The sequence below is a fragment of the Acinonyx jubatus genome, chromosome C1 (genome assembly GCF_027475565.1).
Source record: "Acinonyx jubatus isolate Ajub_Pintada_27869175 chromosome C1, VMU_Ajub_asm_v1.0, whole genome shotgun sequence".
Lineage (NCBI taxonomy): Eukaryota > Metazoa > Chordata > Mammalia > Carnivora > Felidae > Acinonyx > Acinonyx jubatus.
Window position 1 is genome coordinate 146,886,109 of NC_069381.1, and position 21,092 is coordinate 146,907,200.

Here is a 21,092-nt window from a genome sequence, read left to right on the forward strand (position 1 = left end):
TACTGTTGGAACTGAAGTAGTCTACGATACTGTAGAAATTAAAATTTCTTGGGATATTTGTAAAGTGATTGTGAAAAATAAGGTGTGATACGAAATAAGTGTGATATCAAAGACAAAATCACTTAAAGCCTTTGAAGGTAAATAATAGGATATCCTGTTTCATTTACCTTTAAAACATTTATTGTCATTTTCATTCTCATTGAATTGGTTTTTAATGGTGGTTGGAGTTTTTTATGGTTGTTTGCTTTTTTTCTACTTAGAACATGAATAGAAATAACAAATATATTGTTTGAGATTATGTATGATTGAAATGACCAACCAGGATAAGTTTTGATAGCTGTATTTACAAGATGCTCCTTCTTTTCTAGCCTCCTTTTAGAGGACTCTGAAGAAGAAGAAGGTGACTTATGTAGAATTTGTCAGATGGCAGCTGCATCATCATCTAACTTGCTGATAGAGCCGTGCAAGTGCACAGGAAGCTTGCAGTATGTTCACCAAGATTGTATGAAAAAGTGGTTACAGGCCAAAATTAACTCTGGTAAGATTTACCTTTTTGTGTGTTTTGTTTTTGCAATCTTTCCAAGAGATGCACGTACATATACGTTTTAGTTACCAAATCTGATTATAATTTACTGATTGTCAAATTTATACTCTTATCAAAAGTATGGTAATTAATTTTTGAAGCAAAAGCATTAATGAACTTCATTAATCTTCAAAATTTAATGTATTGTACTGTGTTGTTTTTTTTTAAATATTACTTCTTCTGGGGCGCCTGGGTGTCTCAGTCGATGATGTGTCTGACTTGGGCTCCTGTCATGATCTCAGTTTGTGAGTTCGAGCTCTGTGTCCGGCTCTGTGCTGACAGCTTAGAGCCTGGAGCCTGCTTCAGATTCTGTGTTTCCCTCTCTCTCTCTCTGCCCTTCCCCCGCTCGCGGGCACGCGCTCTCTCTCTCTCTCTCTCTCTCTCTCTCAAAAGTAAATAAACATAAATAATTAATTTTTGAGAGAGAGAGTGCAAGCTGGAGAGGGGCAGAGGGAGAGGGAGGCGGAGAATCAGAAGCAGGCTCTAGCCTCTGAGCTGTCAGTGCAGAGCCCGATGCAGAGCTCAAACTCAAAACCATGAAATCTTGACCTGAGCTGAAATCAAGAGTCAGACGCTTAACTGACTGAGCCACCTAGGCACCCCTCTTTTTTTAATGTTTATTTATTTATTTTGAGAGAGTGAAATTTAATTTTAAAGTTGAGAGAAATTTGTTAGACCATTAGTACCAGAGGACATAAGTAAAAATGACTCCTAAGGTGAGAAGGTGGGAAATTAGATGAGATTAGTAAATGTGCACAATTTTAAAAAATTTGTTTAATTTATTTGTTTTGAGAGAGAGAGCAAGCAGGGGAGGGGCAGAGAGAGAGAGAGGGAGCGAGACACAGCATCCCAAGCAGGCCCTATGCTGTCAGCACAGAGCCCCACACGAACCGTGAGATCATGAGCTGATAAGAAGAGCCAGATGCTTGACTGACTGAGCCACCCAGGCACACCAGTGTATGCTGTTGTATGAGATTGATGGTCTGATAATAGTTGGTGACAGGAAAATAATTTGTGAGGTAGGATGGCATTAATACTGATTTTTTTTTTTAACATTTATTTATTTTTGAGAGACAGAGCATGAGCAGGGCAGGGGCAGAGAGAGGGAGACACAGAATCAGAAGCAGGTTCTAGGCTCCGAGCTGTCAGCACAGAGCCCAATGCGGGACTCAAATCCACGAACCGCGAGATCATGACCTGAGGCGAAGTCGGACGCTCAACCAACTGAGCCACCCCGGTGCTCCATTAATACTGATTTTAATCATCATTTTGGAAGACTTGGGTAACCTGTTCAAGCTGGAGGTTATGAGGCTCCTGGGAAAAATTTGTTTGTAACTATGTAGCCAAGGCCTCCTTTGGGGTAGGGAGGTTATGTTTTCTTTTAAACTAGCCTGATCCCAGTGCTGTGGGGGAAGACCCATCTCACCTGTTGCAGCTTCTTCTTAGCTGTACGGTGGTATGATAGCTTCTTGGCTTTATCATATCCTGGGCCATTATCAAGATTAAATGAATGTTCAGCATGGTAGCATTTGTTCTTGACACTTAGTAAGGGCCCAGCAGTGTGTTAGCCATTACCAAAATGAGAAACAAGTTGACTCACCTTCTAATACCTTTGCAGTTAGACATTTAGTGTTGTGTAGGCAGGAAAACAGTTGATACAGTGTGTTAAGAACATTGTTAGGCCTAGATTGGAATAATGGCACTAAAACTTAACTGAAGGATCTTGAGTAAGTTTTTTTTTAACATTGGTTCTCAACCTTGGCTGCTGATCAAAATTATCCCTTAGAGTTTTAAAAAACATTGATGCCTTAGATCTACTTTTGAATGTTCTTAAGTAGGTCTGCAATTGGGCCTCAGATCCATTATGAGTAAAACTGAGTAATTCTTACCACATAAGGTTGTTGTGAAGGTCAAATGAGATGACATTTATAAATAGTTTCTCACAGTGCTGGGCATGTGGTAAATACTCAATTAGAGGGTGTTACCAGGTTATTAATAAGCTTTCTAAGATATGATCAGATGAATGTAAAGATCTCAAGAACTGAACCTTCTTGATAAATTTTCACAAAGGCTTTCTCATACTTACGTAAAGACCCCATCTAGTAGAAGATTCATTCTGGTAGAGATTGATTTTAAGCATTTATTAAGCAGCTGCCACGTATGGACTGTTAAACTCTCAGGGTATGCGAAAATGAATAAAGCAAGTCTAGTACAAGTTGAGGCGAATGCAGTCAGGGCAGTCAAGGCCTACTGAATGAGGTGGGGTCTTAATGGAAAGAGCCATAGATTAAACATGTAGGGATAAATGGGCTTTTCCGAGCTGTATATGATCTACTGAACGTTGTTCTATAAGTCACTTAATTCCTAGAAGAAAAAATATGAAGCGCTAAAACGTGAAAGAATTTGTAGTAAATGATCTCAAAGACCCATATTTTATAATCACACTTCTCCTGCTTCTGAATCAGAGAATAGTTCTAAGAAATGTCTGATAAATGTAGGGCGCCTGGGTGGCTCAGTAGGTTAAGTGTCCAACTTTGGTTCAGGTCAGGATCTCACCATTCGTGAGTTCGAGCTCCACCTCAGGCTCTGTGCTGACAGCTCAGAGCCTGGAGCCTGTTTCAGATTCTGTGTCTCCCTCTTTCTCTGTCTGTCTGTCTGTCTGTCTCTCTCTCTCTCTCTCTCTCTCAAAAATAAACATTAAAAATTTTAAAAACAAATGTCTGATAAATGTCTTTCACGTTGTTTTCCATCAGTCATAGTATGGACTTATCCTGAATTTAGTTCAGTGGTACAATATTAATTGTCTTTAATTCACATATTCCAGATGCATTTTAATTTCAGTATCTCTATGTATGTTAGACTCCTAAAACAGCAACAACAACTTGGTTTTAATCATATACTGGAAATATAGTGACTATCTTAATGTAATTTGACTACAGGACATTTTGAGACAACAGAGAACATACTACCTCAGAATAGCACTCACTTTCTGTTCAACTATTTTCAAAAGAAAATGCATATAAATTACTGCTGTCTTAGACTTTATGCCAGATTTTACTGTTTAAGAGCTTTAAGAGCTTGAAGGCAGAGGTTGCTACTTTTCTTTTTCCTTCTAAATTTTGGCATATAACAGTCAACAAATGTTAATTGAATCTAAACTTCTACCCTGTTAATCACATGACTTCTCTACTTTTAGGATATGTGTGTGTGTGTGTGTATATATATATATTTTAGGATATATATACATATATATATACACACTTTTAGGATATATATATATATGTATGTATATGTATATTTTAGTTTAAAGCTGTCTAAAAATAAGCATGGGGTAGAATGGCTATATGTTTAATTAGACAAAATTACCAATGATTTAATTGGAGCCAGAAGCTTAGGAGTAACCAGTAACTGCATATTGGACAGAAAGAACTCTTTTTCCTTTTGTGATAAAATATATATAAAGTAAAATTTCCCTTTTGACCATTATTACATGTGTAATTCAGTGTCATTGAGTATGTTCAGAATGTTGTGTGACCACCACCACTATCTACTTCCAAAATTTTATTACCACCCCAAAACTAAAACTCTTCATCCATTAAGCAGCAGCTCCCACCTCCCCTTCTCCTGAATCCCTGGTAACTTATTTACTTTCATCCATGTTGTAGCATGTATTCAAGACTTCGTTCCTTTTATGACTGAAGGGAGCTCTTTTTACCTAGACAAAGGTGGATTCCTTTCGTTCCCTCCTAGCTTACAGGGAATGCACATTTCTTAGAGGACAAAAGGTCTTAGGTGTATATTGTCACATCAGAGATACTGGCCTGGATATAGGTAACTAGTTGTTTAGGATACTACATTATTTAACATTGTTTTCATGGCATCTTGCCAAGGTACTTAAATAAGAAGCGGGAAGTACAGATGATGTTCCATTGTCAGCTTCCCACCATCAAGGATGGGGTAGCATGCATTTCTGGAAGGAAAAAAATGGACACCTAAATAATGGATATAAGCTTAGGACCTGACAAGCCACATTAGTGTTAACCAGTTGTTATTTTAGGAGACCTTACCGGTTTATGGCAGTAATGCAATCATCCTTCCTTTCTCCCTTTTGATTCTCTATATTCTAAGCTTAAAACTTTACAAGGAATAGTATTTTGTGGAGACATAGCAAACTAAGTTTTCCTTTTAATTTTACCAGGTTCTTCATTAGAGGCTGTAACCACCTGTGAACTCTGTAAAGAGAAGTTGCAGCTTAACCTGGAGGATTTTGATATTCATGAACTACATAGAGCTCATGCAAATGAACAAGTTAGTATATTTTGCCTAATTTGGTAAGTGTCTGTTCTATGCTTAAAGGACAACTCTTGAAGAAAAGATTAAATCATGGTCAGAAAACCTGCATTAAAATAATAATAATAATAATGTTTTTAATATAATTCTGGTACCACATTAGGTATTATATGATTCTATAATTTTTCATTTTCCCCCTAACTTTTTAAGGCACAAGGCACATAACAAAGTCACAAATTTTTAAGTGTAAGGTAAAATTCATCATATGCTTCCTAAATAAACCTAAAAATAAGGAAAGCTTAGGAAATGGGTCCCAAAGTAGGCATGCCAACCTTCTCTCCCCAGAGGTGTCTCAATTGTGAATGCCTCTGAGTACTGGAAAATAATTGAAACACCAAACCCCAGATCTGCATCCTGGTTTTTTTTTATGTTAGGAATAATTTTTTATGTGCCTATATGATCCCCTGTTCTTCCTCATGTCTGATTCCCTCTACCCTCCCCATTCCGCTTCCATCTATATGTTGAACGAGTTATCTTATGTGAAATCATTTATTCCAAGTTCACATTGTTTTTCTTTCCTTCAGTATTTGTATCACTACAAATACATAATGTCAGGATTTCTCTGATGATACTAAAATTTTATTTCATATATTATCCTCTCATGTCTCAGATTTTTTTTTGGTATGTATTGATCTCTCCTTCCCTTCTCCCCCCATTGATTGGATCACTAATTTTTCTTGAAACTTAGAGCTCAGTATTTTTTCCTTTTTAAAGGAAAATTCAGGTGGGAGATGTTGAAAGATTATGAGGATAACTCTAGGGCCATACTATCCAAGTGTGCTTATTAGCATATTTGTGATAAAAAGAGAGGTGATGGTGACAGAATACATGAATGCTTGAAAAACACCTTTTAAATGAAGTGTTTGGACACGTTTCTCCCTTTTTTATTAAAGTGAAGTTTACATAATGTAACCATTTTAAGGTGAACAGTTTATTGGTACTAGTACACTTGAGCACTGCACAACCATTACCTCTCTCTAGTTCCAGGACATTTTCATCTCTTCAAAAGAAAATCCTGTACCCATTAAGTAGTGGATCCCTATTTCCCCCTTCTCCCATCCCCTGGCAACCACCAATCTGTGTTCTATTTGACTTTGTCTATTCTGGATATCTCATATAAATTGAAACATGCAATATATGATCTTTTGTGGACACTCTCTTTAAATGTGCGAATATAGATACCCTTTGAAAATCTGATTAAAACCAAGGAACACTCTTTACAAAATATACATAGACACAAAATCTGCATATAATTTAAGGGACTCCCAGATCTCTTGAAGCTAATTGCCTAGATCCAGGTTAAGAATCACTGATCTAAGGAATGAAAAAAATTAGTTGATATAGTACAGATGCTACTCTAATACTAGTTATTGTTTTATTCCTTAATGAAGCCAGTTGTCCAAAAGGAGTATCACTTTCAATAAGGAATTGTCTTAAATTCTTAAGGAGTCTCTCTCTAGACAGCTAGAGTTTTGGGTTTTTTAAGTTTTGGGTTTTTTTAAGTTTTTTTTTTAACGTTTATTTTTGAGACAGAGACAGAGCATGAACGGGGGAGGGTCAGAGAGACAGAGACACAGAATCTGAAACAGGCTCCAGGCTCTGAGCTGTCAGCACAAAGCCCGACGCGGGGCTTGAACTCATGGACTGCGAGATCATGACCTGAGCCGAGGCCGCTTAACTGACTGAGCCACCCAGGCGCCCCCTTAAATTTGTTTTAAATGTTTTATTATTTATTTTTGAGAGAGGGAGAGACACAGCGCAAGTGGAGGAGGGGGCAGGGAGAGAGGGAAACAGAATCCAAAACAGACTCCAGGCTCTAGGCTGTCAGCACAGAGCCCAACAAGGGGCTCAAACTCACAAGCCGTGAGATCGTGACTTGAGCTGAAGTGATATGCTTAACCAACTGAGCCACCCAGGCGCCCCTAGACAGTGGTATTTTAAAGAACAAGAGGAAATAGTATGGAAAGATGCAAAGAAATTTTTATTTTTTTCCTCAAAATCAGAGTAGGTTTCAAAGAATGGTTTTTTCCTTCCATTCTTTCTGTAGGTACTCCATCATGTCTCTTGAAGGTGGTTCTTTGGCTTTTCAGTACAGCCAAGAGTATTTTTCTTGTTCTTCAAGGATTTTAATGATCCACCTCTTAAATAATTGAGAGGCATTGAGAAATATTAGGTGGAAAATGACAGTCTTGATGAAGCTTTCTGGCTTTAACATCTTTGTTCTTAGTGAATCATGGATTTTAGTGGTCTGACAGATACCCTCATTTTAAATGATTAGTTTATAATACATTTTAATCGTCTGGATGCATGATTTTCTTTTAAGTTAAAAACAAAGTTAATGAAGTGAAGCATTTAGAGAAACTTTTAATTTCAAATTTGTTGAGTATTCTGAAGAATCTATAACCAGTTACTTGCTGAAGTTGCTACTAAGAACATAGATTTCTTAAGTTATCAAAATATGATACAATTTAGAGATCACTGTGTAACAGTTACAGATTAGATTTTTTAATAGCACTATATTCATGATTTGTTTTCTTAGCTTCAAAACCAACAGAACAGCATTGAACCAAAGATCTATTTTTACCCATTGCAAATTTCTATGTGAATGATATGAGGAAGTTACTTTACTACCTTTTTTTTAGTTCATTTTTATATTTAGTGTTGCCTTTAAGTTAATTAAATTACATGAACAACCTGTCAGAATAGGATTTTAGTCACATAATTGTGAATTGTGAATTTAGTCACATATTGATTTTTGCTGTAGATGAAATGGTAATTTTTAAGCAAATAGTTATAGCTATCTGTGTAATGAAATCAGTTTTCAGCTTTATGTGGAACCAGAGCATTCATTCCACCATCAAATGATTTTTCCCACTTTTATATAAATCATTACATAAAGGAAGACTATATGAGAATGAAAAGGTTATTCACACACCTATTTGAATACATTATATGGCAATTAGTAAACTTTTATGAAACTATGAAAGACCGCTCTTTCTTTTTCAATAATTGGCATTATACTCTTCCTAGGAGCTGGATGTAAATACATTTCCTCTAGTTTATCAGTATGCTATAAGTATCAATCTCAATTCTACTAATTTTTCATTCTTCATTTTTTTTTTTCTCGTTTGCTTTCCTGTTGAAGGCTGAGTATGAGTTTATCAGCTCTGGTCTCTACCTAGTTGTGTTATTGCACTTGTGCGAACAAAGCTTTTCTGATATGATGGGAAATACAAATGAACCAAGCACACGTGTCCGAGTAAGTAATATTGGAGTTGGGGGAGCAGGGAGGGTGTGATGCAGCAAGTGTTCGCTTTGGAAAGCAGATTGTCCTACATGTTTACATTTTGTTTTCTTTAGGGAGCTCTTATATTAAAATGTGCCTTGAAAATAAAGATAATGTAGATTTAATAGGAATTGCTTTCTTCCTTCTTTATCAAGCAGGCTAATTTTTTCGAAAAGCTATTTTTAAAGAAGTAATTTTCTAGCTCTTGAAGGTAATTGGAATATATTTTAGTGAAAAACAGGGATGGAATTGAAAATACCTAGGGAAAATGCTCTTTTTCATTTGGGAGGGGAAAAAAACAACTCATTATTAAATCGAACTCCAAAAACCAAAAGAGTATGGGAAATTAACTTCAATTTCATTTGTTACTATCCTGTAAAAGATTAGCAGTGTACTAATTTTTAAGTATTCATATTACTAGAAACTACTTAAGATATGGACTATTGTGTGTTTACTCTGTACACTCTTACCTTAATGTTAACACTTGAGCTGGCTGTGTCTCTTAGGTGCTTATGAGTGTAGGATACTACTTATCTCAGTGTACCATAGGAAATTTATACTCTCTGCCTTGCTCAATTTGTGTGGCAGGGGCTAGGGCCTGCATCAGTACTGTAGTATTGTGAACACTTCATATCTTGAAATGTGTTCATAAACATATACTTCAGACTATTTTTTAAATATTCACTTTGTTAAAAATGGAGCCAAATTTCTGGTGAGGTGTAATGTTTTTGTTTTATCTTGAAAATTACCAAATAACCAAATAATCAAAATTACCAAATATATATAGTTTGGAAATTGGTAAAACATTTTTCTGTAATCCTCATGTGAACATTCCTGTAAGCCATTTGATAGATTATTATCATTGAGAGAAAAGAGAATGAACTATCAAGAGCATTTTTAATTTGAGCAAAGATCTCTGGACTTTTAAGTACTTTAGAAATCGTAGTACCTAAATATAGTAGATGCCATAAGATGATTTCCTAAAAGGTAACTTATCTTTTCAAAATGAATAAACCTTTATATAAAGCATATAATTCATGCCTTTGTAAAAGGTACAAATGATTAAAGTGGAAGTCATTTTCACAAATTTTTTTAAGTATTGAAATAAATGTAATACATCTGGAGCTATCAAATTTAGACAGGAAGATAAAATTGTTCCTGTTTTGTTTTTTTGACCACTAAGAGTGTTCATTTGTGTCCACATTGTAATGGTTTTAATTCTTTCTCCATAATTTTTTGAAGTGTTGTATTTATGCAAGACAGAAATGCCATTAGATAAAATTATCTTATTATAGCAGCTTTCAGTTTCTACGTGATTCATGATTTCTACATGACCATTTATATAATGGTGATTATATACAACAGTTAAAAAATATTTTAAGCTTGTAATTTTTGATGTGGGGGTAGAAAGACCCCTATTTTAAAGGCTTAAATGGTGGTTGACTTTTTAAAGTAGAAATGAATCTCCTATACTGATTCTCTTTTTAGATCAATTTGCAACATTTAAACTACTATATTTCTTTCTGCATTGTTTCTAGTTTATTAACCTTGCAAGAACTCTTCAGGCACATATGGAAGATCTCGAAAGTAGGTGGAATTTCCCCTTCCCAGACTTGTTGAATTTCTTTTGCAAATTAAATCCACAGACCAAAACCTTACTGTATACACTTTCTACCAAATTAGGGCTTCATTTATAGGCGTAGTAATACCATAATAACTGATTTGGGAAAGATGGGTTGGGCAACTGACCTTTTTCAAAGCATATTTTTAAAAAATAATAATTTTAAGGTACAGAAGGATATATTTTAACTAGTGTTTTATTTAAAATTTTTATTTTTGATCGCCTTAATTTTAATCAAAAAGAAAACTTCTGGTCAAACCACACTTCTAAATCTGTTAGGTGTGTGTGAGAGAGAGAGAGAAATTTTGTTATTCATCTTTGTTAGATCATTAAAAGTTTTCCCTGGGTTTATATATAGTTCTAGGAAAATAGGGGTGAAAGATTCCTAGTTCTGAGTCCGTAACAGAAGCCATAGTTTTTTTTTTGCTCCTTGTTCAGGTCCTCATGGACCTTTAATAGGCAGCCAGCTCCGACAGCAACTCCAATCTCTTAAGATCACGTTCCAGCATTAGGACTTCTGCCTGGGCTCCCATGTGAAGGCACTTAATGCCCAAATCTTTACAGGCATCTGCACAGCTTAACCTCAAAGTCCTACAACCTCCAGGGTGCTTCGTACCAGGTGGGCACAGATATTGGTGGCTCTGAAACAGTTCCTGGGAATTCAAGATTACCCTACCTATTGTACTTTTTCACCCAAAGCAACTGGCTCCCCACGATCAGATTCCATTACACTCTTTGAAGTGTTTTAAAATATATATTCTCCACTTGATTATTTTCTGTACTCGTCTTAAAAACACTTGTGGAGTGTTACCTGTAGTGTGCGTGTTTTTTTACCTTTAGGGAAAGCTCAGCATCCTTTGAAGTAAAGTTTGAGAAGGACTTGGGTCTTCATGAGAGCCTTTTAATTCCTAGAATATTCTAAGACATGGGTTGTTGTCATTAAGTTTGTACTATTTTTAAGTTTTGAAAGGATTAGAGGTACAACCAGATGCCTTTTCACAGTCTAGTATGTGTGAAAATGGTATATAAAGGAGTCTGGTATATAAAGTAGGAATTCATTTGGTGTACATCTTTTTTTTCTTTTATATAAACTTCTTCACATCCCTTATGTTACCTAACACAAAGATCTCTTTTAGCAAATTATAATTCATACTTTGCCAGATGTGATGGTAGTAATTTGTTTTAGTTGATAGTAATATTTTCCCCAGATTGCTTTACTTTTTTTTAAACTAACATTTAGTAGTTTCCTAAACATAGCAGTGTCTACTGCCAACATGTAAGAAAGACGGAGGTGAAATATACCCAGATTCAGCTGAGAGTAAAAGCTGTTGTGGGTGCTACAAGCTTACTCCTAAGTACCAGAATATTAATGTATTCTAAAAGTTGGTTCTCACTGAATTTTCTTCTCTTGTGGAGTTAATTGAATAGAAAACATGAGAAGTTCTCTGAAAAACTGTTTTATTTCTTAGTTTGATATTTCTCCATAATATAGCATAAAACTTAACCATAGGATTTACTCATTCATGAGCCAAGTATATGCTTGCTATCATTTACTAAAAATGGATTGAAGATTTCTGCAAGATAAATTGAAACATGAAAACTTAAGTTTCATCCATACATGTAGGATGTTTTTGTTGATTCCATTTGTTGGGTGCTCTTAAATATTGGGTCTAATATTAATACAAGAAGAGTATACATTTAACCTTTCTGCCCTTGATAATAGGGGAAATGCTGGTTGGGTGTTTATTTTAGTGAATTCCATTTTCCTCAACACATAACAGTTTAGAGAATCCATAGTTTTATACTTAGGTCCCTCCTATAGACATTCCAGGATGTTTATTTTAAACTTCTGAGCTACTACAATGGCTCTTAAATTGAGGTCAGAAATGTTACAAACATGATGTTTCTGACAATGTAGAGGCATAGGAATAATCTCAAAAGTTTTTTACTAAATCCAATTGTTTTAACTTAGGCTGTGTCTATATAAAAGCTTTTTGGACTAAATAGAGCTTTTTCTTGGCATTGTATAGACATAGCTTTGATGTAAATTGCAAGAATACCCATAACCTATTCTGTGTACATTTTTTTTCATTCTCATCGGATGCATCAAACATGCAGCGGTAATAAACCAGATTCTACTCAGGTGTGTGAGAGCACTTGCCTTAAGTTCATTTTTTTCTCTAGTGTCTAAATCATTAGCTACTGTGAACACAGGCTGATCTCAGAAGCTTTTTAGAAGACGTTCTTGAAGCACATTTTTAAGCATTCTCATTTTTATAAAAACTAACATAAAAAGATGTGGGGGTGGGAGCATTATGGATGGGCATCACCCACAGTCAAACCACCCCTAACCCTGTCATAACTTATCATTTGACCAAACAGAATACTAAATTGGGTTTTTTTATTTTACAAGTCATTGCTGTTCTGGCTTCATATTTACACATCCATTCTCATCCCCCTTAAAATCATTCTTGATCATCCTGTTTTCTTTCAACAGCTTCAGAGGATGATTCCGAAGAAGATGGAGACCATAACAGAACATTTGATATTGCCTAACTTCATATAAGACAAATGGATGATCTGTGAACAAGTGTTTATTAAAACTGGCAATTACGTATGATTTAATTTTGTGGGGAATGCCTATTGGAGATATATATATATGTATATATATATGTGTATATATATATATATATGTATATATATATGTATATATATATATGTGTGTATATATATATGTATATATATATATGTATATATATATGTATATATATATATATATATATATATATTTAGATATTCTCAAGTATTGCTGAATTAAAAATTCTCCTGGACCTTTTAACATGGCCAATGAATCTGATGTTTATAAACTGGTCATCAAAAGTATTTTTCTTTTCGGTGAGTGGGAAAATGTTATCCTTGTTTTAAATATCTAAGTAATGCTGATGACCTTTTTTGTGTTTTGATTACTGTAGTCATATTTATGAAAAAAAATGGTTCATGTTTTTAGTTTCTTGCTAGTGAAAAAAGTGGGACAAAATATGCTTTTGAAATAAAATGGCACCTAATTATTTTTCTTTTCAAAAATGCCTTAAGTTACAGTCTCATTTTCATGATCATTTGCTTCCAGTGTTTATAAAAAAAATAATTGGGAAGTTATGAAAGCATTATATAGTAGGTTCCCAAAATTAATATGAATCCTAAATTCACTTAGCAATAAAATCTAATTTTTAAGAAGTATATAAATATAAAATGTATAAATGATGGATAAATTTTTGTATTGATTTGCAAAATGCAGATTATATTTGATAAGCCATAGTATGTAGATATTCCTTTTAGGAGTATTACAGCTGTAAATTATATCGGAATTGCCCATCAAATGCTATTTGGGAAAAAAAATTACTGCAATCTCAAGTTAATGGAATATTTTTAAATCCCACATTTCAAGTTTAAAACACTGGTTTTCAATGTGTTTTTTAGTGTTGTCACTTCTTTATAGATAAATACGATATAAATAACCTGTTTGGATCCTGGTCGTTTTTAACTGTTCCTTGGTAATTCTGAGCATTTATTTACTGACTTAATATTTTTCACCACTTTTGGAGAACAGATGAACATCACCTGTTAGATGCACACCATGGTCAGGAGTTGTGTATAAAGTTTCATAACACTGTATATATTTCCTCTGTCAACACCCTTTAGGATATACTTTTAAACACCTTCAGGTGGTTTCAGATTTAAATAGTCTTATGTTATGGCAACTAACTACATTTTCAGAACCTAAATAGAAACCATGTAATTTCTCAAATGTGAGTCAACAGTTTGGCCACACTTAGTTTGTCTTAATGTAAAACCTTGGCTGGAAATAAAATGCATACTGATTGATTTACTTTATAGTTTGAAATGTTTCCTTTTGAACTGGTGGTGCTCAAAGTAGACTTCAAACCTTAAAGCTTTTTTAAGAAGTAAAATCCCAATTCATACAAAAATTAAATTTTTTTTAATTTTTTTTTTTTAACGTTTATTTTTGAGACAGAGACAGAACATGAACGGGGGAGGGTCAGAGAGAGGGAGACACAGAATCTGAAACATGCTCCAGGCTCTGAGCTGTCCGCACAGAGCCCGACGCAGGGCTCAAACTCACGGACTGCGAGATCATGACCTGAGCCGAAGTCAGCAGCTTAACCGACTGAGCCACCCAGGCGCCCCTAAATGTAAAACATTTGCTCAACTTTTACCTGTTATCTCTGCATTGCCTTAAAGGAAAAATACAAAATTAAGGATACCAGTTTCACTATTCTGTGGGCCCTTAAAGGGTGCTTTGAGTTTCAAACAATTACACTTTTAATAGACTCAGCATGAAAGTTAAGTATCTTCTACTTAACCCACAAAACTTACTTAAAAATTTAAATAGTAGGGGGCGCCTGGGTGGCTCAGTTGGTTAAGCGTCCAACTTCGGCCCAGGTCATGATCTCCTGTTTTGTGCGTTCGAGCCCCGCATCGGGCTCTGTGCTGACAGCTTGCTCAGCCTGGAGTTTGCTTTGGATTCTGTGTTTCCTTCTCTCTCTGCCCCTCCCCCATTCACTCGCTGTCTCTCAAAAATAAATGTTATTTTTTTTTTATTTAGTAGAAAACATTCCATTGGTATGCAGTTTATTGTCATATTAAATGCTTAATGCCAGAGATACAGTGGCTTGAGCTTTATAGTATACTTTCAGTTCCGTAGTACCGCTTACTATTTCATATTTCAATATTGCATAAGCTTCTGATACCCTGTACGTGTGAATTACTTTTAAAACCATATAAACAGAAATAGACCATAGAGCACTTACTACAGAGAATGCAAATTCCTAGGAAAATGCAGTTTAATGTTATTCTCTCTAGACACCTGCCAAACGTAAGAATTTATACTGTCCTTATTAACCAAAACCAAGATGTTGAAGAAAGCAATTTATACATTTTGAATATAAATAAGCATGGTTATGTTGATAATATTAAAAATATACATACAGACTTGAATGACCCAGTTTGCTGTTGACCACTGAATAGATGCAAAGGCCCTGTTACAGATGTTCTGATGTATGAAGAAAATTAAGATTTAACACTTCACTAACCAGGAACCTCTAAGGACTTACTTGAAAAGTGAAATCAAATATGGAAAATTAAATCAGTTTAATGTAGCCGTTTTGTAAGAGCTGCCATTGGGTAGAAGTGATCAAAATGAACAAGAAAATTAGTTGTATGGGAGTTAAGTGGAAGGGGAGATTCTAGAGCAGCACTGTCCAGTAAAACTTCGTGATGATGGAAATGGAAATGCTCTGTAATTTGTATTGCCTATTACGGTAGCTGCTACATGTGTTTGAGCATTTGAAGTGTGGCTGGTGCAACTGAGAAACTGAACTTTATATTTAACATAAATAGCCACATGTAGCTTGTGGCTACCATATTGGATACTGTAGAAATCTGTGACTATTAGAGAAAGTTTTAAGGAAGAGTTAAGATCTTAGTTTTTAAATGACTGGTAGAATTTGAATAGAAAAAGGAAGGAATTCCAATCTGTTCACTATTAATAACTTACCAGGAATAAAATAGTATCCAAAAACTTAGAAATGTAAAGCTCTTACAGAGTGTAGTTGTTTTGTATAATAAGGCTAGCGTAACATTTGTTCTTTTAGTACCACACAGCCATACCATATAGTCTTGTCAGCACTTTGTAGTTTTTCCTATGTCATTAAACAACAGTGCCATTAATTGTGATGAAGGAGGTTATTCGTAATGCCAGTGGACACATCGTGTAAGCTGGGACTTTGTTGCCATTGGTCAAGCTTGAGATAGTGTATCTCCCCATAAGAAAAGTTTTTCCCATAAGATAATTGATGAGACATTGGTTAGGGAGAGAGACTACTACTTCGAGCTTTCAGGGTTTCTAAATACAGTAAACCTAATTTTATGTGAACTCCATATATTTATCTTTTCTAGTATTTTTAAGCTATAAAGAATGCTAAGGAAAATCACTCTTGATTCAGCTCTCGTTTTCATTTTTTACCCCCAGAAAGATTCTTCTCACCTTTGTCTTAAGATGTACAGACCATGTACTGAGAACTTTGAACATCACAACTACAGTAGTATGTAGTGTTTTTCTGCAGTTTTTGCTAACCTAGTTTTCATGTCCTTGAATGATAGTTCATCAGTGTTCAGGGAGCATTGACACACCTTATATAGGAACAGATCTGGAGGTAGAGAAGAAATATTCTTAAATAAAGTGGCTCTGTGATCAAAGCATTATCCTCACTGCCATCCACTTCCACACCTTCCTGGTATGGCTGTAATCCTTCTTGCTTCAAAAACTTTATAAAATTTCATTGACATTCTAACCATTTGTTTTTAGTACAAAATAAGATTTCTTGTCCAAAGTGATGTTCTAAAAGTAATGAAATTTTAAAATGTGGAATATGGGGTGGTTAAAATCTAAAAAATTTTCTACATCTAACTCAAAAGGGAAGATAAAATTATTAGGGGAATTGTCTGCCACAGTAAATTGTAATGTGTGACGTCTTAATGTATAGGATCTTTTTAAAGGTATGTTTTCTCATGTTTATTAATAAAAGAGCAAGACCTAGAAATTGGTTAAGACCTGGTGATTGCTAAAACTACAGTGGTAGGTAAGAGTTGTTTTTGTTTTTGTTTTTTTCCCAATTCTAACCTAAGGTGGTTCAACCAAATGGGAAGGAAGATAGAGCAGTAGACTGGGTTTTTATTTTTATCTACTTTACTACTTTGGGCTTTATTTAAACTTTTTTAAGTTTAACTTAAACTTTTTTTAGGGAGGTGGTTAAAACTACCAAATTGTATTTATGATCATTCCTTTTTAAAAACTTCTTATGATGAACCTAAAGATCAGTTTTTGTCACGATTACATGAGAATAATGAATGTTACTGGAATAAGGAAATATACCATGAAAACTGATTTTCATCACATTTTACATTAAAATCCTGTACAGGAAATCGCTGTCAACATTTGATGTCTTAATCTGAAATTTCCAAGATCTTAGTCAAATTGAACAGCATACTCATTTTCTTCTGCAACAACCAAAACACAGTCGTCGTTATAAGGTGATTGGGGTGCAGTTGAAAAAACTGTGGTGAAACCAGAATCCAAATTTCTTTTGTACAGGAACCAAACGATTGCTCCCAAAACTGTCAAAATTACTGTGCTAGCAATCACCAAAGCTGATATTAAAATGTGGTTATCTGAAAAGGAAAAGACAAAAAAATATATATATATATGTGGAAATCAGGACACCTAGTTGCTAGAACTGCACTTGGGGGGGGGGGCATAAATACAGTTTCATCATGTAAATATTTGCCTATTGGAATTTCCCACACTGATGAGAAAAATAAAAAATTACACTTATTCAGATTTGTATTTGTTAGCTTGAATGACTGCCATTCTTAAGATTTTAAGTTTTACAATTCTCCATTCTAAAATGGAAATTACCTACACTCAGGGTATATCACGGTTCTACGTGTCTTCCTTGTATTTTACTTCCTAGTCTAAGACTTCCTATTTACTGCTCTTTTCAAGACTAGTTGTCTTTAGATACTTGTTTACATTAATGAAACTTATTGGTTCATCTGGCTTTTGACATTTAAAGTTTGTTATCACTGAGAAAAAACAAGAATGGCAGTGAATTATCTCCCTTTTTCTATTTATTCAAGTAACTATATATATATGTGTATTCCTGAAGTAATTACAACCTTGCAGTCCTTGGCTACTGAAAACCCTCATAAACTTTCCATAAGTCAGTCAGTCCAGGGAAATTAACTCAGTTTAGGAGTTGGGAGGAAGAAAATGGCCACTAAAAGGAAAATTCTCTCCTTTTTGATCTTTAAAGTTTGTAGCAGTCACAGTTTGGTAAGGTTTGGGGTGTATTATTTGTGTTGGACCTTTAGATGAAAACGTATCAAGAAAGCCAGGCAAATAGTTGCACAGTCTTATGAAATATTATTTTTTAATGAACTCAAAGACAACTTTGTTGCTAGTTCTTTCAACAACTCCTGATAAGATTTTGAGAACCATCATAAACCTACATACACTTTTGTACGTAAATCTCTATGTATCCTTTTATATTCTCAGTAAATATCTTTCCCCCCTCACCCAAATATACACGTGCAAATGTTCTACAAGATATGTGTCAGAAAATACTGTGCTCTTCCTGTCCCACTGCCACTCACCCTGAATTCCCATTCATCAAAGCCATGCCTTTTAAGATTATTTGCCTCCATACTTATAAATAACATACTTACATGGCTTTTCTTGATTTAATTTTTTAATGTGAAATACACATAAACAAAATACCATCTTAACCGTTAAGTTCACAGTTTTATAGCGTTAAGTACGTTCACACTGATGTGCTGTCACCACTGTTTCTCCACAGAATTCTTCATCTTTCAAACCTGAGAAACTATGTATTAAACAGTAATGCCCCATTCTTCCCTCATTTTATTCCTTGTCAACCACCATTCTACCTTTTGTAGGTCCACTACTCCAGGTATCTCAGATCATTGGAATCACCAATTTGTACTTTTGTGATCAGCTTATTTCACTTAGCCTAACTAATCTAATGTCTTCCAAGTTTGTGCATGTTGTGGGATGTGTCAGAATTGCCTTTTTAAGGCTAAATAATGTTCCATAGTGTATATGTCATGTTCTACTTACCCATTCATCTGTTGATGGACACTTGGGTTGGCACCTTCCACTTTTTGGCTATTGTGAATACTGCTATGAACATGAGTGTACAAATCTTTGATACCTCTTTTCATTCCTTTTGCGTATATACCCAGAAGTGGGATTGCTGCATCGTAGGTATTTCTATTTGTAGTTTTTTGAGAATTTATCATTACTGTTTTCTGTACCATTTGAAATTCCCATCAATAGGGCACAACTGTTCCATTTTCTCCATATCTTTGTCAATACTTGATTTCTGTTTTTTGTTATTATGTGTATATATATTTTTGTGTGTATGTGTGTGTGTTATATATATATATATATATATTTTATTTATTTATTTATTTATTTTGGTAGCCAACCTAATGGATGTGAGGTGGTACTCTGCTTGATTTTATTTTTTATTTATTTATTTTTTTTAACGTTTATTCATTTTTGAGAGACAGAGCATGAGCAGGGAAGGGGCAGAGAGAGGGAGACACAGAATCGGAAGCAGGCTCCAGGCTCCAAGCTGTCAGCACAGAGCCTGACGCAGGGCTTGAACCCACCAACCACAAGATCATGACCTGAGCCGAAGTCGGACGCTCAACCGACTAAGCCACCCAGGCACCCTGCTTGATTTTATTTTTAAGCTCTGTGCCAACATGGGGCAACTCACTACCCCGAGATCAAGAGCCAAGTGCTCTACCAGCTGGGCCAGCCAGATGCCCCTTTGGTTGATACTTTAAGGTATTTATTCCTCCTATTGAAGAGTGAGAACTTAATTCTCCAATATACACACGAATTCTCAAACACTCCTTTCCTCTTCCATCACAGTTATAGCAAGCCCCAAATTAGAAAATCTACATCTGACAATGCCAATCCAGAATTTTTAAAAACAAAAAACTACCAATTTAGAAGGCAACCCAATAAAAAATAAGGACAAAAGACTTGAATAGGCATTTCGCAAAACAATGAAATGGCTAATAAAAGTGCTCAACATTATTCACCAGGGAAATGAAAATCAAAATGATTACACACACCTGAATGGCTGAAATTAGATGGGACTTTCCATGGGATGGATGTGCAGTAGGAATGTAGCAGTTCAACCACTGTGAAAAATTACTTGGTAGTTTCTAATAAAGCCAAACATATTAGCTACCCTATTGACCTTGCAGTTCTTCTCTTTGGAATATACACGAGGAAAATGAGAAAATAGGTCCAAATGAGAATGTTCACAGGCTGTTCTATCATTTTAGTACCAAACTAGAAATGATGCATATATACATAATAGGAAATTGGACAAATTGTGATACATTTACAAAGTACTATACAGCAGTAGAATAAGTACAATATATACGTAACATGGATGGATCTAAAAAAATTCTTGAGTGAAAAAAGCCAGTAGAATTCTATCTATGTTCTAAACCAGCAACTCTAACCTATGGTGATAGAACTCAAAATAGTGGGTAACTCTGGGAGAGATGATGGTAGGGGATACAATTATTGGTAATGGGCATGAAGGAAATTTTTTGGTGTAACATGTTCTTGCTCTATCTTGATTTGAGAGGTAGTTACCCAGGTATATCCAGAGGCAACCATCAAACTGTACACTTAAGATTTGTGCATCTTATTCACACCTCAAAGAGATTAAAAATTATGCTACCAATTGGCAAAAAAAAAAAAAATACAGAATTTTTAATAGACATGTTTCTGGGAATGCAAAATAGTACAATTCTAAAACGATGTTATCGATCAAAGTTCTACATCCGCTTTTCAAATCCAACATTTGCATTTCAGGGAATCTAATCTTTAAATAATGTATTTGTGCAAGTAGATTCATTCACTGCAGCACTGTAATGTTTGGAAACCAGCCAATAAGGGTCTGGAGCTGGTTTATATCCATAAAGAGATATATGGAAGAGTATGCATTGTCGATACCTAGAATCTATTAGTGAATAAAAGGGCAAAGTAAGTCCTATATCTCAATTTGCTGATCTTGGCAAAAGAAACACAGTTAAGAAACTGAGCTGGTGCCCAATAAGGATAAAAGTAGAATAATGTAGACAGGGGCAAGATGGGAGACGGACTTTTCAGCATTTGCCTTACTATTTTGCTTTTTCAACCATGTTAATATATTACCTGTTCTTTCAAAAAAATATGCATTTAGGGGCACCTGGTGGTTCAGTCAATTAAGTGTCCAACTCGATCTCAGCTCAGGTCATGATCTCACTGTTCCTAATAAAGCCCCACATCTGGCTCTGCTGACAGAGCAGAGCCTGCTTGGGATTCTCTCTCCCCTCTCTCTCTGCCCCTCCATTCATGCACACAGGCTCTCTCAAAGTAAATGAACTTTAAAAAAAATGCAGTTAGTAAACCCTTAAGACAGATCCTTAAAGAACTATAATTATAAGGTCAAAGTTTTTTAAACAAAAGATTGCAGACTCATTTCCCACAAAAAAGGGAATTCAATGGGCAAATACAATTTGGTATTTTAAAAAATTCATACATATTTGCAGTTACCATATTTAGGATGTCAAGTCTTATT

The 21,092-nt window shown here is 35.0% G+C and overlaps 2 protein-coding genes across 12 annotated transcripts in view; one reads left to right on the forward strand and one right to left on the reverse strand.

Annotated features, from left to right (window-relative positions):
• MARCHF7 (membrane associated ring-CH-type finger 7) overlaps positions 1-13,731 on the forward strand; it is a 57,925-nt gene extending 44,194 nt beyond the window's left edge. For 4 of the 11 annotated variants that reach the window (XM_053215144.1, XM_027055704.2, XM_027055700.2 and 1 more), the window contains 4 exons: positions 369-538; positions 4,782-4,891; positions 8,079-8,192; positions 9,758-12,479. In XM_053215144.1, the coding sequence (XP_053071119.1) occupies positions 369-538; positions 4,782-4,891; positions 8,079-8,192; positions 9,758-9,916 (553 nt within the window). In that variant the 3' untranslated portion in view covers positions 9,917-12,479. Of the gene's footprint in view, positions 1-368; positions 539-4,781; positions 4,915-8,078; positions 8,193-9,757; positions 12,516-12,633 lie in introns of those variants that run through there. The other 7 variants (XR_008295377.1, XR_008295378.1, XR_008295379.1 and 4 more) reach the window with 7 other exon arrangements.
• A 97-nt stretch (positions 13,732-13,828) lies between these two features.
• Positions 13,829-21,092, reverse strand: part of LY75 (lymphocyte antigen 75) — a 133,693-nt gene continuing 126,429 nt past the window's right edge. The window contains exon 39 of the mRNA XM_027055664.2: positions 13,829-17,088. Within this exon, the coding sequence (XP_026911465.1) occupies positions 16,886-17,088 (203 nt within the window). The 3' untranslated portion in view covers positions 13,829-16,885. The remainder of the gene's footprint in view (positions 17,089-21,092) is intronic.